The sequence below is a fragment of the Antechinus flavipes genome, chromosome 1, assembly GCF_016432865.1.
Source record: "Antechinus flavipes isolate AdamAnt ecotype Samford, QLD, Australia chromosome 1, AdamAnt_v2, whole genome shotgun sequence".
Lineage (NCBI taxonomy): Eukaryota > Metazoa > Chordata > Mammalia > Dasyuromorphia > Dasyuridae > Antechinus > Antechinus flavipes.
Window position 1 is genome coordinate 36982166 of NC_067398.1, and position 15199 is coordinate 36997364.

At 33.6% G+C, this 15199-nt stretch overlaps 1 protein-coding gene across 5 annotated transcripts in view; it reads left to right on the forward strand.

Annotated features, from left to right (window-relative positions):
• CHL1 (cell adhesion molecule L1 like) overlaps nt 1–15199 on the forward strand; it is a 291442-nt gene that overhangs the window by 173475 nt on the left and 102768 nt on the right. For all 5 annotated transcript variants that reach the window (XM_051980967.1, XM_051981004.1, XM_051980995.1 and 2 more), the window contains 3 exons: nt 3249–3423; nt 7547–7655; nt 13446–13636. In XM_051980967.1, the coding sequence (XP_051836927.1) occupies nt 3333–3423; nt 7547–7655; nt 13446–13636 (391 nt within the window). In that variant the 5' untranslated portion in view covers nt 3249–3332. The remainder of the gene's footprint in view (nt 1–3248; nt 3424–7546; nt 7656–13445; nt 13637–15199) is intronic.

Here is a 15199-nt window from a genome sequence, read left to right on the forward strand (position 1 = left end):
TCTTGTCCTGGCACTCTCATCCTGAATATTCTATACTGTTTACTCCCAAAACCCGAACCAGCTCTACCTTGTTCAGCCTATTTGTTGGCTTATTATTTATTTAGACTCCTTTGCCGGATTATCTATATTATTCTTTTCAAAAGTATATGTGCTTCAAGTTTAGTCTTAGGACCTTTTCCTTTCCTCTCTATTTTCTGTCACTGGATGGATTCATTAAATCCTAAAGATTATTTCACAGTCAAGTCCAATATTTATTTTCATCTTCCATGCCACATCAACGATGCTTATTGGACATTTTGATGGTCTATAGGCATCTAAAACTCAACTTGTCAGAAAAGCTCTCCATTTCAAAATGCTAATTCAAAATGGCTGGCCCAATGCCATTTTCATCTCTGCTTCTTCACTTTTCTGTATTCCTTTAAGGAACAGTTAAAACCAAACTTTCTACAAGAAGCCTTTCTCAATCTCCCTTAAATCTAATGATTTCTCTCCCTTAATTATTTCTAATTAATCCTGAATAGGTTGGTTGTAAATGATTAAATATTTTCTCCCCCATTAGACTGTAAGCACTTTAAAAGCAGTGATTCTCTTTCTACCCTTACTCCCCTGCATATATATGTGTTTATATACATACATACAAATATATATATATATATATATATATAAAGATTTGTGTACCTATTAATGTGTGCACTTAGTCATATCCATGTGTATGTAAATATATAATATATGCATGCATACTTGCATAAATACATATAACCTGTATATAAATAATATCTACATACATATAACTATTTCTTACACAGTACTTTAGTTAATGCCTGCTTATTAAATTTTTCTTTACTTGTCTTCATAACTTCACTTAATATACCCAATATAAAATTCAGTATCTCTTCCCCGCTCTAATAAATTTTCCTGCTTATGCCAAAGATTATATCATTCTTCAAGGCTCATAGGTTCACAATCTCAGTGATGTCCTCACTTTCCCTGTTTCTGTCTTTCCACATGTCTAATTAAATGACTCATCCTGTTGTTTCTACCTTAGCATCTCTTATTTCTGACTACTTCTTTCTCTACTAACACACATTTTCATGGCACAAACTCTCATTATTTTTCCCCTAGACTATTGCAACGGCATCCTAGTTTGCTGCCTTCCCTCATAGCTCTCTGAACTTTAATGTTTCGGATATTGTAGTATTGCATCATTGGAATCCATGTAACATCACCAGAGAAATGTTGATGTTCAAAATGACAGTCTCTGAGAAACTTAAGATCATGGAAAGTACTGATTAATTCTTCAAAATCAATATAGTCTATTAGTTTCTTCCTATTCAAGTTATGGTCTGATACCTTGTCCATCTGCAGCAATTCAATAGTGTTACATTTTAAAGGCTATTTAAAATTAGTTCTCTATCTATATCCAGAAAGAGAAAAGGAGAGAAAGAAGAGAGGGAGGGAGGGAGAGAGGAAGGGAGGGAAGGGAGAGAGAGAGGGAGAGAGAGAAAGAGAGAAAGAGAGAGAGAGAGAGAGAGAGAGAGAGAGAGAGAGAGAGAGAGAGAGAGAAAGAGAGAGAGAGAGAAAGAAGAGAGAGAGAGAGAGAGAGGAAAGAGAGAGAGAGAGAGAGAGAGAGAGAGAGAGAGAAAGAGAGAGAGAGAGAAAGAGAGAGAGAGAGAGAGAGGAAAGAGAGAGAGAGAGAGAGAGAGAGAGAGAGAGAGAGAGAGAGAGAGAGAGAAAGAGGAGAGGTAGAGAAGGAGGGAGGGAAGAAGAAAGATATAGAGCTAGAATAACTGTGATATAGGATTTAGCAGGCATTGATTTTCATCATTCAGCCCTGTGCTTTCACAAATGATTGAGGTAGCTTTTCCAAATCTCATCTTCTCCCTTTGTAGCACTCTGAATAATAGTATTGACAGAAATAACTATTATTTCAGTAAGCTACTGGTGAAAAATAGCCTGATGAAGAAAGTGTAATAAAAGTGCCATTACCCACCCCCAAACAACCCCCTCAAACAACTCCCTCCACATACACACACTCACCCACAAACACATGTCCCTTATATATGTGGATCTTACATACAGAGATAAAAGCATTTAAAATTTATTTAATTGCAATTGGACACACTTTTCTTAAGTGGTTATTATAAGAAAGGCATGACATGGCAGTCCTTGCTTTCAAGGTGCTTAATATCAAGTGGAAAAAGAATGATGCAGGATTAAATATCAATAGATATATTATTAAGCTATCTTCTATCTCGTTGTTGTTGTTTGTTTATTTGTTATTGTTTTGCCCAAGTTCTGGGTGCAAGTCATACAATATGGGAATTTGATAGTCACTCTATATTTTGACAAATTTTCTTACTTTCTTCTCAGTGATACTTTGATTTCCTCTAAGGCAAAGGAAAAAAAAAAGCCAGCATGATATAATTTGTCTAATATTGGAGTTGGAGGCAGGAATATTTAGGTTTAAATCCAACCTTTGATTCTTGCTAGCTATGTGACTTTAGGCAAGTCATTTAATTCCTCTAATATTTCATTTTCTCTTCTGCCACCAGAGAAGCTTGAAATAGAGTCTAAAATCTTTTCTTATTTTAAATTCCAAGAATTGGCTCCCAAGCTTAATGAAATAAAAACTTAAGGGAATGGAGATGATTGATATCCCTACCTCTTCTAATTCAACCTAAATGAGTATATTAGTAAACTGGACTAGTCCATATCCATTTGTTTTTCCCTTCTCTAGCCCTAATCCTCTTCCTTCCAGGCTGGTGACTTTGAACAGCACAGAATGAAAGAGCAAGAAAATCAAAGCTTCATATTTGTTACAAATATTAATGAATCAAATAGGATTAGCTGTTCATTTTAAAGCATTTTAATTGAAAAGAGCCATGATAATGAATGGTACCATATTTGTACTGGTTTTCATTCATTAGAACAATTAAGTACTTTCTAAATGGAACACTGCCTTCAGTTACATAACAAATAATAACTGGCAAGATTACCAAAATCTTATGCTTTAACTGCCCCTTTCTTTCTCGAGCAATGTAAGGTAGTGTTCCTCTGTCCACAGTGTAACTGATAAGAAGTCCAGTGTGAGAGGTGTGTATATATATATACATAAAGCCATGTCAGGAAATAAAAATGAAGAAAAATATGACCTAACAGAACTCATATGTGAAGTTTCAGGAATTTAATAATCGTATTTGGAGCATATGAGCTAATTGTGTTATTGTCATTGTTTTCTGACATTCTAGGTTCAAATCCTCCCCTTCCTTTGGAACCCAGAGTGAAAGAACTTCAGTCATTTCTACTTTCTAAATTGTGAACCTCCTCCAGTTATGAAGATGCAGCTAAGCCGAAGAGGATACATTAGATGTCTGCTTTTCTTCATGTTAAAATTAACAGCAGCCATTGAAATACCAATATCAGGTAATATTTCAAGACCTAATAATTGGTTGAGAAGCTATGGTAGAAAATAGGGTAATTTTTTAAAGCAAATGGAATGAAAGGTATTTATTTGTAATGGGTAAAAAGGCTGGCTTAAAAGTCAGGAAAGCCGAGCTTCAAGTATTGATGCTGATATGTGCTAGCTGTGTGTTATCAGACAAGTCATCTAAACTCTCAAGGCCCAAGTAATTGCTCCAAGAATATTAGTTGCATAGTAAGGGATGATTTACATTGTTAGAGAGAGTTGGTTTGGTTTGAGTTTCCCCAACCAAGAATTTCAATGAAATCACTGTGCTATGACAAATCATTGTAGTCATTTATATTTTGGAAAAAAAAAACTCCTCATGTTCCATACCACTTAACTTCATGATCCAGAGAAACCTATACTGCTCAGCAAAATCGCTTCTGTCCTTTTATGTTAAATGACTTAGCCTGAATTGTAATTATTCTATGACTTGATTTTTTTTTCCTTCATTCTGAAAAGCAAACAGATAAGTGGCTGGCAGAACTATTGAAAAGCTCTCCCTCCTGTACCTCCTGTCTCATTTAGACAGATAGAGCCTCTTTGCCAGTACAGGTGTAGCTTTAATAATTATTCAAAATTAATTTCAGCTTTTAAACTATTTTCCTTTATACCTGAATAAAAGTTTTTAAAGGGATAATGTTTTGTGTATTCAAAAATGAGTTTTGGACAACAAAATTAAAAGTAGTCTTCATATTCTTTAGATTACCATAATTATTCTATTTTTTATCTCTATAAAATGTGTGTGTGTATGAGAACAAGCATATCAGTAGATGAAGATGGAAAGAGATAAAGATGTTATAAATAAATTATAAAAATGTGTATATGTGACAAGAAAGAGGGGAGGAACAGAGAGAGACAGAGAGACAGAAAGAGAAGTAGAGGTAGAGGGAGCAGGAGAGAGGGAGGAAGAGAGGAAGGGAGGGAAAGAGAGACAGGGACAGAGAAAGGGAGGAAGAGAGAAAGAGATAGATACAGTGACAAGGACAAGCAGAGGAAAGGAAGAGAAGAAGAAGAGAAGAGATGAAAAGAGAAAAGGGAGGGCAAGAGAAAGGAGAGAGAGATATCATCTGCTGTCAAAGAGGGGTAAGTGACAGAGCAAGGGTTCAATCCTAAATTTTCTACGTTATAATTCATGACTTTTTTCTATTGCATCTCACTACTTTGTCACTAAGTGGGCAATTCAGTGTTATTCCCTATAACATGGAAATATTGGAATAAGTGAGATCAAAAGGCCCTTCCAGCTCTTAATATATTAAAAAGGGGTTCATTGATTTATTTTTGAAAGCAAAATTGCTTTTGTGCTAATTGTTTGAATAGAAAATAGAGGAAAGGGATCTGGTTTCCGAGGAACCCTCTGAGAGTTGGCTTTTTTTTCCTTTTCCTTCCTCATCCTACTCCATCTGTATTTGGGATTTCTAACACAAATTCTTTCTCCTTTGATTTTCCTCCCTACTCTCCCTTCAGCCATCCTGTTTCTTCCCCTCATTGGTATCTGCAAATTATCCCTTGAGTAAAGGAGGTTTCTACAAATTATTAATTATTTTGTACCACCTATTTGTCTTGCTTACTTGTGAAAATCCTTAGCATTCTTGTAGTGTGATGTACTTTGAAAACAATTGTTGTCAAATACTGATGGAATGTTTTTGGAGGAACTGAATATTTATACATGCATTTCAGGGACTCTAGAGTCCTCCTTGGAAAATGCAGCTGACTCAGATATCCCATTTGAATGTCAAAGAGTCTGCTGCCTCTGTAATTGGCCTAATTATGGAGAAAAGGACTTGAAATATTGAATGTATATTCCTATAAATACCCAAAGGTCATTAGATTCATTCCCTGAATAATTAGCTTTTTCTGAGCTTTTACAAGCTGGGCAAATATGAGAAGGAATAATACTCTAATAAACATGGTGTTCACAAGGTATTAACTGATATCTGAGGAACGCTTACCATGATAATTTATTCATCATCACCTTGAACTATAAAGCAGAGCTATGTAATCTGAAGGGCAATAAGGTTGATCAAACTGTGACAAAGAGTTGTCATAGACACACGATAAGTCATTTGCTCTGATGGATATAATTATTCATTTTTTAATTTTACGAACAGTAATATATCTATTTCATGCCTGAAAAATGAACTTGAGCTAATATCCTTATGTCATGGGAAAAGTCAACAGCTAAACAAAAAGATAGACACATTTAGATGGTAGAAAACTTAAGAATGGCCTAGGGAGGTAATGAAGTAAATAAAGCACTGGATTTGGAGACAGGAAAACTTGAGTTTGAGCCCAAGCTCAGACACTTTTGTGTTTGGCCATGGGCAAGCCACTTAACCTTTTATAAGAGTTTCACCCTAGCTTTAAAATAGAATAGTTGTCTCTGGGAAGTAGGTGTTCTCATCATCCCTATTTTAAAGCTGGGGAATTAAATTATTTTATAAATTGAAAAGCATTACATCATTGTTATCTGCAATTATCATTATCTATATTAATAATCATAATAATAATTTCCCCATGTGTACAAAGTGAAGTTATTATTAATAATAGCAATATAGCACCATCTTATGTTACAGATGGGGAAGTTAAAACTAATATCACTAATCAATTAATTATGATCAAGAATGGGCTTGGATTACAATCAACTCACAAACATTAATATTAATGGCAAATATTAATTAATATTAATAATAATAATTCTACTAAGGGCTCAAAAGTATATATCCTCTTTATAGCTCTGTAGGTTTCTCCTAAACTGTCTATGTTGTGACTGAACAAAATACTTTGCATTTTCAGCTTCAGGTTTTTTTTATATAATTATTCCATTATCTTTTGAGATAAAATAGCACTTATCTCACAGGGTTGTTATGAGGATTAAGATATTTTTACAAACTTTAAAAGACCATATAAACATCAGTTGCTGCTGCTAGTGTATTATTAATTCTGATAGCTAGAATTTTTATAATTTTGTGTTTTGCTAAGAGTTTGACAAATGTCAACTTGTTTAGTCCTCATCACAACTCTGAAATGTAGATGCTATTATTACATAGGTGAACAGTCTGACATACAAAGACATTACATGACTTGCCTTTGGTCTTATAATTAATAAGTTTAATTTAAGATAGGATTCAAACTTAGGTTTTCTTGATTATAAGTATTGAATTCTAGCCATTCTACCACTTCAATATCCTTATTGCTACTTTTATTAATGCTATCTTTGCTGCTGATTTTACTTCTATTTTTACTACTACCACCACTACTACGGCTACAACTACTACAATTTCTGCCATCACTACTACCACTACTACCACCATTACTATTACCACTATCACTAATTATTTACTAGCCTTAACAGATTTCATGCAGCAGCAGCAGTCTGGCAGCAAATTCATTTTGAGGAGGCTCTGCAGCCATGTGGTTTGTAAATTTGACTGTAATCCAATATTTTCTGACCACAAACAGTAATGACTCAAATATATATAGTGAGTTTAATTTAAATAGAAAGAAAACAGAAATAGAGGCAGGTAGTCTAATGCAAAGAGTACCAACACAGAAATGAGACCCATAGGTTCTAACTTGTATTAGTTGTGTTACTTTTAATCATTTACATCCTTCTGTGTAATCAGTCACCCTTATCTGTAAATAAATTGGATTTTTACATTGTCTTTCAGTGCTGAATCTTTGCTTTTAAACATGATAATAATGTGAAAATGTGATATTAAACATGTCTATTAGAAATATTAAAAAGAACTCATTAGAAACTTTATTTACAAATGTGATTCTTTCCAAATATATTCTGTCAATTTGAGTTGAAGAGAAGCTAGACTTCTATACAATTATCCAAGTAAAGCATTTGTTCAAAACTTGCAATATAATAAATTATAGAGTAAGAGAAGACTATGAATAGTAAAAAAGATTTGAAAGCATAAAATATTCTTTCTAACTGTGAAATGATATTTGAATTTTTGCTGATTGTTTTACTTGTCAAGCATGATAGTCAGCAAAGATGATTATAGTTCTTGCAGTGTCAGCTTTAACATGATTTTGAAAGTCTGATTACTAAATGTATATTTTTAAATTTAGTTAAACAGGTCCCAACAATCATCACAGAACAGCCAAAAGTACAAGTTGCATTTCCTTTTGACGAATACTTTCAGTTTGTCTGTGAAGCCAAAGGAAATCCAGAACCAACGTAAGTATTACCATATGGCATTAAACTTAGGGAATGTACAATATCTCTAAATCTATTTTTTTTTTACTCTGATATGCTCATGTTGCACTAGCAACTACATCAGTTCAAATTAAGAGAGGTACTTTACAATTCAAAATAGAATCTTGAATAAGGAATCAAAAGATGGATTCTAATCCTGATGCTGCACTAATTTGACCTGTGATGTTGAGCAAGTCACTTCAACTTATTGGAACTCAAGTCCTTCATCTATAAAGTTAGAATGAATTATATGACTTCTAAAGTATTATCCATTTGTAACATTCTGAAACTTCATAAATCATAGTGGATTTATTTGTTTAATCATAATGCACATTATTTATAGATATAAACATACAATTGTTTTCAGAATATTCATTCATCTGATCACTGAATTAAATCCATTTTAAACTATGTAGTAGAAAACAGGGTTCTAAATCATTAACAATCGTACAATTCTCTTTTCTCTGGTCTAGGCAAATCTTTAATTTGATCACTAGAAGAGAAGGCTCTAACCTATATCGAGACAAGAAGTTTCTTTCTTGACAGTGTCTACACCAGTGAAATCACTTATTTCTCTCCTTTTTTTTAGTGCAGCCAATGGATGGAATCTAAAATAATTTAGTGGTGGATGTTTTCCAGAGATAATTGAATGTGTTATCTCCTTTCAGTCTTATCTTTTTGCATGGGTTAGATAATCCTCATTTTTTGTTCAACTATTGTCCAACAAATTGGAAAGAATGAAATTTTTAAAAAATCAATGAAAAGCTTTGACAAAATTACCTACCTAAGCAACCCATAGTTCATACCTTGTCATTAGTGACATCTTTATAAATGTAGGTACAGAAAGAACAGGAGAAACATTATGTATATGATTCAGGTTCAGTATATGAGAGAAATCAAAGGGTTACACATTTCTGGAAAGTCTAATACTCATATATGCACAATGCTTTCTTCAAGAAAAGAGTTTGAAAATGTTAATTATTCCAAGCAAAATATAGCATCATAAAAGATAAAGTTGTCTATCCCTTAACAGATTGGATGAAGATGAATTATTTGAGACAAATGTTTACTTCAAGATCAGTAGGCTAAGTGAGGTCAGATCATTATCTGGATACAAGAAATAGTAAAAGAATGGTTTATACACAGTTGTTCAAAGATAAAGGTGCAAATGAAGTGCTGTGTACAGAGTATCTAAATAATCTATCAGAGTATCTAACAGAGAGTATCTAAATAATCTATCAATAATGAAACCTGGTAAATTGATAAATGTTATGGGCCAGAACTTGAAACAAGGTGCTAAGTAAGTGGAATTGAGGAGACAGTAGTTAAATCTAGTTTAGCATTGATTTAATCCTACAACAAATAATGGTTTCTTAGTGATATAATGATTGGTGTATACTCAGTGTGGAACAAATAAGGAGGAGCTGTCAGGGCCAGAAGGGACAAGCACACTAGAAGCTTTCTGAGGCTACGACAGATTCACTCCATCATCCACCTTTGTTGTGGCTGGAGTCTCAAGCACAAACCTCTGGATTTGGAGACATCTGGAGGAAGCTGGCAGAGGCAAAGGAGACAATAAAGGACTTGGACTTTAACTCCTGGCTGCATTTGGTGTGATTACATTGAACTGAAATGAAGGCTGCTCCCAGAAGCCCCTCAAGAAACCTGCTCCCAGAGAACATTATATTTTAGAGAATATTACAGATAAAAGTAAAAATATAAACTTTTGTTTATCAGTTTAATTAATATAAAACAATTACCACATCAAATATGTGAATTAGTTTAGTTTTTTTTTTTTAACTGTTCCCTTCCTTCCATGATGAATATATTGTTCTTCATAGGAAAATGATGAGCAAAGCAAGGGGCAGTGAAGGGTAAGAGTTGAGCCATGAGCAACATTGACATAAGGAGTACTATACCAATGAAATTATGTATTCACCAAAATTCCTCAGGCATTCATTGTTTCAAAGTACTCATTTATATTTTAAATTGCTTTGTGAAAAAAATTAGTTGGCAAAAATGATGAATTAGGATGCTATGACATGCTGAATTAGTGTCAAGAATGTTTTAGTTAACAAAAGACTTCTTCACCAAAACAATGAATTCAAGATCAGTGGCTTCATATTTCTTCTATGATAAAATATTTCCCCATTTTTTTTTTAGCTCTTAAAGCCTTATGCAATCTGACCATAACTTTTGGACATACTCTCTCTCTCATGCTCTATATGATAGTCAAAGTAACTTTTTTTTTAAACCTCACGCACAATATTCTATCTCCCTTCTTTGTACCTTCACTCTGGTTAACCATATACATTACCTTAAAAATCTTCCTCTTTACCTCCACTTCATCATATCTATCCCCTCCTTTATGACTCAACACTGCCACTTCTGCATGAGGCTGTTCCTGATCCATTGAATTGCTAGTACCATCCCTCCCATTCTTTGTATTTTTCAACTTGCATATGTTTTATTGATCAGTTTTATACCCTATGTATACATGTCTCCATCAGAATTTCAGCTGCTTGGGATAACTAGATAGCACAGGAGTAGAATACTGTCCCTAAAGTCTAGAGGACCTCAGTACTCATCTGAATTCAGACACTTACCACTTTCTAGCTGTGTGACCCTAAGCAAGTCTTAATTTAATTGCTTACTTTAACTTATTAACTTAATCCCAATTCCATGTCAAAAAATAAAAAAACAATTTTAGCTCCTTGCAAGTAGAGACTCTTTTAAACTTTGTATACATTGCTAACACAGCTCCTAGAAATTGCTAATTGCTTAGCAAATGATTGATTACTGGAAGTCTACTTTAAAATGATTTTTAAAAATTTTTAATCTAATTTACACATATTTCTTTAGAAATGCATATACTGAATAAATTCATACACTGAGATAGCTAAATCACAAGATGATAATATTTGAGACCTGGAAGGGACATTAAAGATCATTTCATGTAACTTTCTCATTTTACAGATGATCAGACTCATGACTACCTATCCATCTAAGAGAGACACATCCTTAATGAAAATTGATCATTTGACAGCATGTTAAACATTCTCTGGGAGACATTATACCTCGATTATGTTTTCAACACCCCTTAAATCATATTTTGATAACTCAATGGAACATTAAATTTAACTCAGCAGTATTTAATGTTTAATCTTAATAGAAAATGAGCAAAATTAAAACTTTAGCATTTTTAGTGGTAATATTCCAATCACTATTCTTTTATTTCTTCATGACCTTTACTTTCCATGAGGGTCCATTCATCTCTTCATCAGTGCTCTGGATTAAGAACTAAGATAAATAAAGTAAAAAAAAAAAAAAAAGAAAGAAAGAAATATAAGATTGTATTCCTCACTTCTATAAACCTCCAGTTTAGTTGCATAGACAAGGGATTCTTAAAATTTTTCCACTTATGACCCCTTTTTGCTCAAGAAATTTTTATATGATCCTGAGTATATAGGTATGTAAAATGGGAATATAAATAAAACATTGACTGATAATGAACCAAAATTTCACAACCTCTTCATTCAGTTACCTGATTACATATGGGGTCACAACCAACACTTTAAAAAAGCTTTGGTATAGACAACAACTATATTAAATTATTTGGGATCATTCCAAGACCACATGTTGTTCATAAAATGAGTGAGTCTAACAGAGATTCCCCAGGATATGCAATGATGGCTTTTGAAGGATTCACATATCTGCAGGAGTAAAGAAAGAGTATTTTAGGCTGCAGGAAAAGGTGGATCAAAGACAAAGAGGTAGAAATGAGCATTAAAGATGTACACAAGCTAACTGGCAACAAAAGCTCATTTTAAAGGGAGACTGGGAACAAATTCAACTATTTTTTTTTCTTATTATGAAGAAAGAATTGCTAAAGGGAGTTCTGAAATGAATATATCACATATATACATACATAAACACACAGATAGGTAAATGTGCACATATTGTGAATATATATATGCACTTGTATGTATATCTATGTGCATGTGTGTGTATATATATATATATACACACAAACACACATAATCCATATCTATATCTATATATCTCTCCATCAGTTCTCAGTAATGTGGCTCACAGAGACAATAGTAACAAGTCCATAAAACCAGGTAGGAGAACCAGCATAGAGTAATAGATGAGAGGAGATTGTAGCCATGAGTAAAAAGAGGAAGTCTGAACATATGATGATACATGCGAGGGAGATGCCAAAATCAACAGTTGATTGACCAGTTTGTTCCAGATGGGCATGAAGGTCTAGTGCCAAAGAATAAGAAGCTAAGAAACAGCCATGAAAAGAAATCAGACAAAACAGAAGCAGATGGATGGACAGTTTCCAATAGATCTAGAATAAGGGAATTGAAATCAGTGAAGTTTACAATGCTTCAGTTCTAAGGAAGACAAGAAAAAGATCAAGCTCTAGGTCCATTCAGGGACATAATGAGGAAGGAAATGATAGCTTTGTCACTGTTTCTAGTTTTTAAAGCTTTGGATATGGCCACAGTGAACAAAGAATACTTCTTATCAGATCAAGGGTACATGGTGAGAGCAAGACCAGCCACTAAACAGATTTGTCATTGAGCAACTGTGATATGTAAGTGTGCATAGAGATAGAAATGTAGAATACACACTATATACATATATATGTACATATAGTGTGAATAATATATATTTACACATATACACACATATATATGCATATACATAGTATATAGGCTATATATATGAATACATATATACACACAATTATACACATGGGATATGTGTGTGTATGTTTGTGTGTTTGTGATGAGTAGTCCATGTTGTAATAGATAGAGAGTTAGACATAGAACCAGAAGTTCTGAGTTCAATGCTGCTTCTATACATATTGGCTGCATAAGGTGGGGCAAAATATGTATTATGTTTTATGCAACTCTTTAACTGCAAAGCAGTTCCCAGTCACATTGGTGAATGAAGTTTCCTCATCCCAGATTTCCCTCCCTGTACAGGTGAAATACAGACATAGCACAGTACTGTGACTGACTTCTGTCCTTGTCAGGGGGGCTGTTGGCCAGGTCAGGCCAGATAAATTGCTTGTGCCAATTGGACCCAATCTGGTTCTTGGACAATGGAGATATAAGGACCATACAAGTTGTAGTCCACAGGTTATATCAATTGTTCAATATCAAATCTATCTAGTGACTGGTCTTGTTTTCACCATATATTCTTTCTTGTGAATAGCATTGTTCACTGTGACTGAATCTACTGTCTTGTGCCTTAGCCCTTATGATTGAGTTCTCATTATGTTCTATTCTTACACCTTTGCCTTAGTACTTCCATCAGGACAGGGGTCACCTTGCTTTTAATAATCATCTCTCAAAAAACAAACAAAACTGAATCATAGTGCACGTGATGCAAGCTCTTATTTCTATATGTAAATGTGATGTTATATATCTATTTAAAGGATATATAATTTATATCTACTCAATATTTGTATTTCAGCTTCTATCTATAAATCAGTTTCTTTATCCATATAAATCTCATACTCCTATAGATTTCAGCTAGTCTTTTTCTCTTCACTAGTGACTCACCCTGTTTCATGTCTCTCAAAGGCCCACTATATACACTCTACGTGTAGAGATTCTCATTTATAATTTTTCCACAGGATTTATTTTGTCATTTTAAATAAAATTCTCTGTCACTGAATGCTGTATTTTTAAAATTCAAGCATAATTTTCTTATTTCTCATTTTTAAAATTTCACATTAATTCTATCTTTCAGGTTTCACTGGACTAAGAATGAAGAACACTTTAGTCTCCTCTCTGATCCACGGATCATTTCATCTAATAATACAGGCACATTCAAAATCTTAAATGAGGGACACATCACTCACTTTCAAGGAAAATACCGGTGCTTCGCGTCTAATGAATTAGGAACTGCCATGTCAGAAGAAATCGATTTCATAGTTCCAAGTAAGTTTCTCAAAGTAAAACAGGTTTGTTTGATTTTTTTTCCATTTATTTCTTGTTTTTATTTTTGTAGTGGAGGTTGGTTATTTTTAATAAGTACTCATTATGTCATGAGTATTTTAACATGTCATCATTTGTGATGATGAGAAGTGTAGAAAGAAATGAAGTTTAAAATTGTCCTGTGACTAAAGGTAGAAATTTCCCTGTACAAAATAGAATTCCTTGTGAAGATGATATGGTTTGTATAGGCAGCTAGGTAGCACAATAGGTAGCACTGTAAGCATGGAGTCAGGAAGATTTTAATTTATGTCTGGCCTTAGATACTCACTAAGTGTATGACCCTAGGCAAGTCACTTAACTTATGTTCTCTTCATTTTCCTCTGCATAAATAACAGAATATGGCTCACAGGATTGTTGTGAGGATAAAATAGAATAAAATTTATAAAAATAAAAATTCTTAGCACAATGCTTGGCATGTAGTAGTTGCTATATACATACAAACACATATTTCCATGTGTTCTTCTTCCCCTATAACTAGGGCTATTAATCTCTTGCAGTAATCCCATAACTAGATAATTAAGAAATCTCTCATCAAGCATTTATTTAGTGTTTTATATGTTCTAGGAACATAGGATCTAAGGGTACAAAGAGAAGGAAAAAAAACTTTCCCTGCTCATAAAGAATTTTTTTCTATTAGTGATGAGACCTAAGTTTAGAGCTGTGACTATAGAGAGAAGAAGAAAGGTTGGGGAAGAGGGCAAGAAGGAGTGAATTTTATAGGAAAGAAATAATTGTCAAGATCTGGATGAAGGAATTGTAATTAAGATCTCTGAAATATATTCATATCTAAGAAGCAAGAATTAAGAGCCCAGAATTTGTAGAAATAATTTAAGACAGAATGCACTTTTTGCAGTTAAGAGATAGTGGCTGAACCTTAATTATATAAGACAAATTAATTGTAAAATTGCATTCTCTCCAAGGATAAAGATAATGAATTAAACAGATTTCTTATGAATCACTTCCAGTCTCCCACGATGTGTTTTCTTCTACAAAGCATTAGTAGATGTGTGTAGGAGTGTCTTTGTATGGGCACCAAACACTTTATGCCATATGTAAAGAGAGAGATTAAAAAGCTGTAATGTATACACAAAAGGAAAATCAGGGTCGGGTGGGGACTGAGTCATGTGATTCAAAGTGCTTAGGCGGTAGAAAAGATTTAGGGAGAATATGATAGTAATAGCTTGTATTTATGTAGCACTTTATGGCTTATAAAACCCTTTTGTGGTTCAGTCATGCCGAACTCTCCATGATCACATTTTTCTTTTCTTTTCTTTTTCTTCTTTTTTCCCTTCTTATTTGATGAGACAATTGGGTCTAAATGATTTGCTCAGGGTCACATAGCTGGTAAATTTGAGGATGGAATTTAACTCAAATTTTCCTGATTCCAATTTAGGGGCTCTATCCACTGCATTACCAAGCTGCCCCCATTTTGAAGTTTTTTTTTTTTTTTTGTTTTGTTTTTTTTCCTGCAAAGATACTGTAGTGGTTTGTCATTTCTTCCTCCAG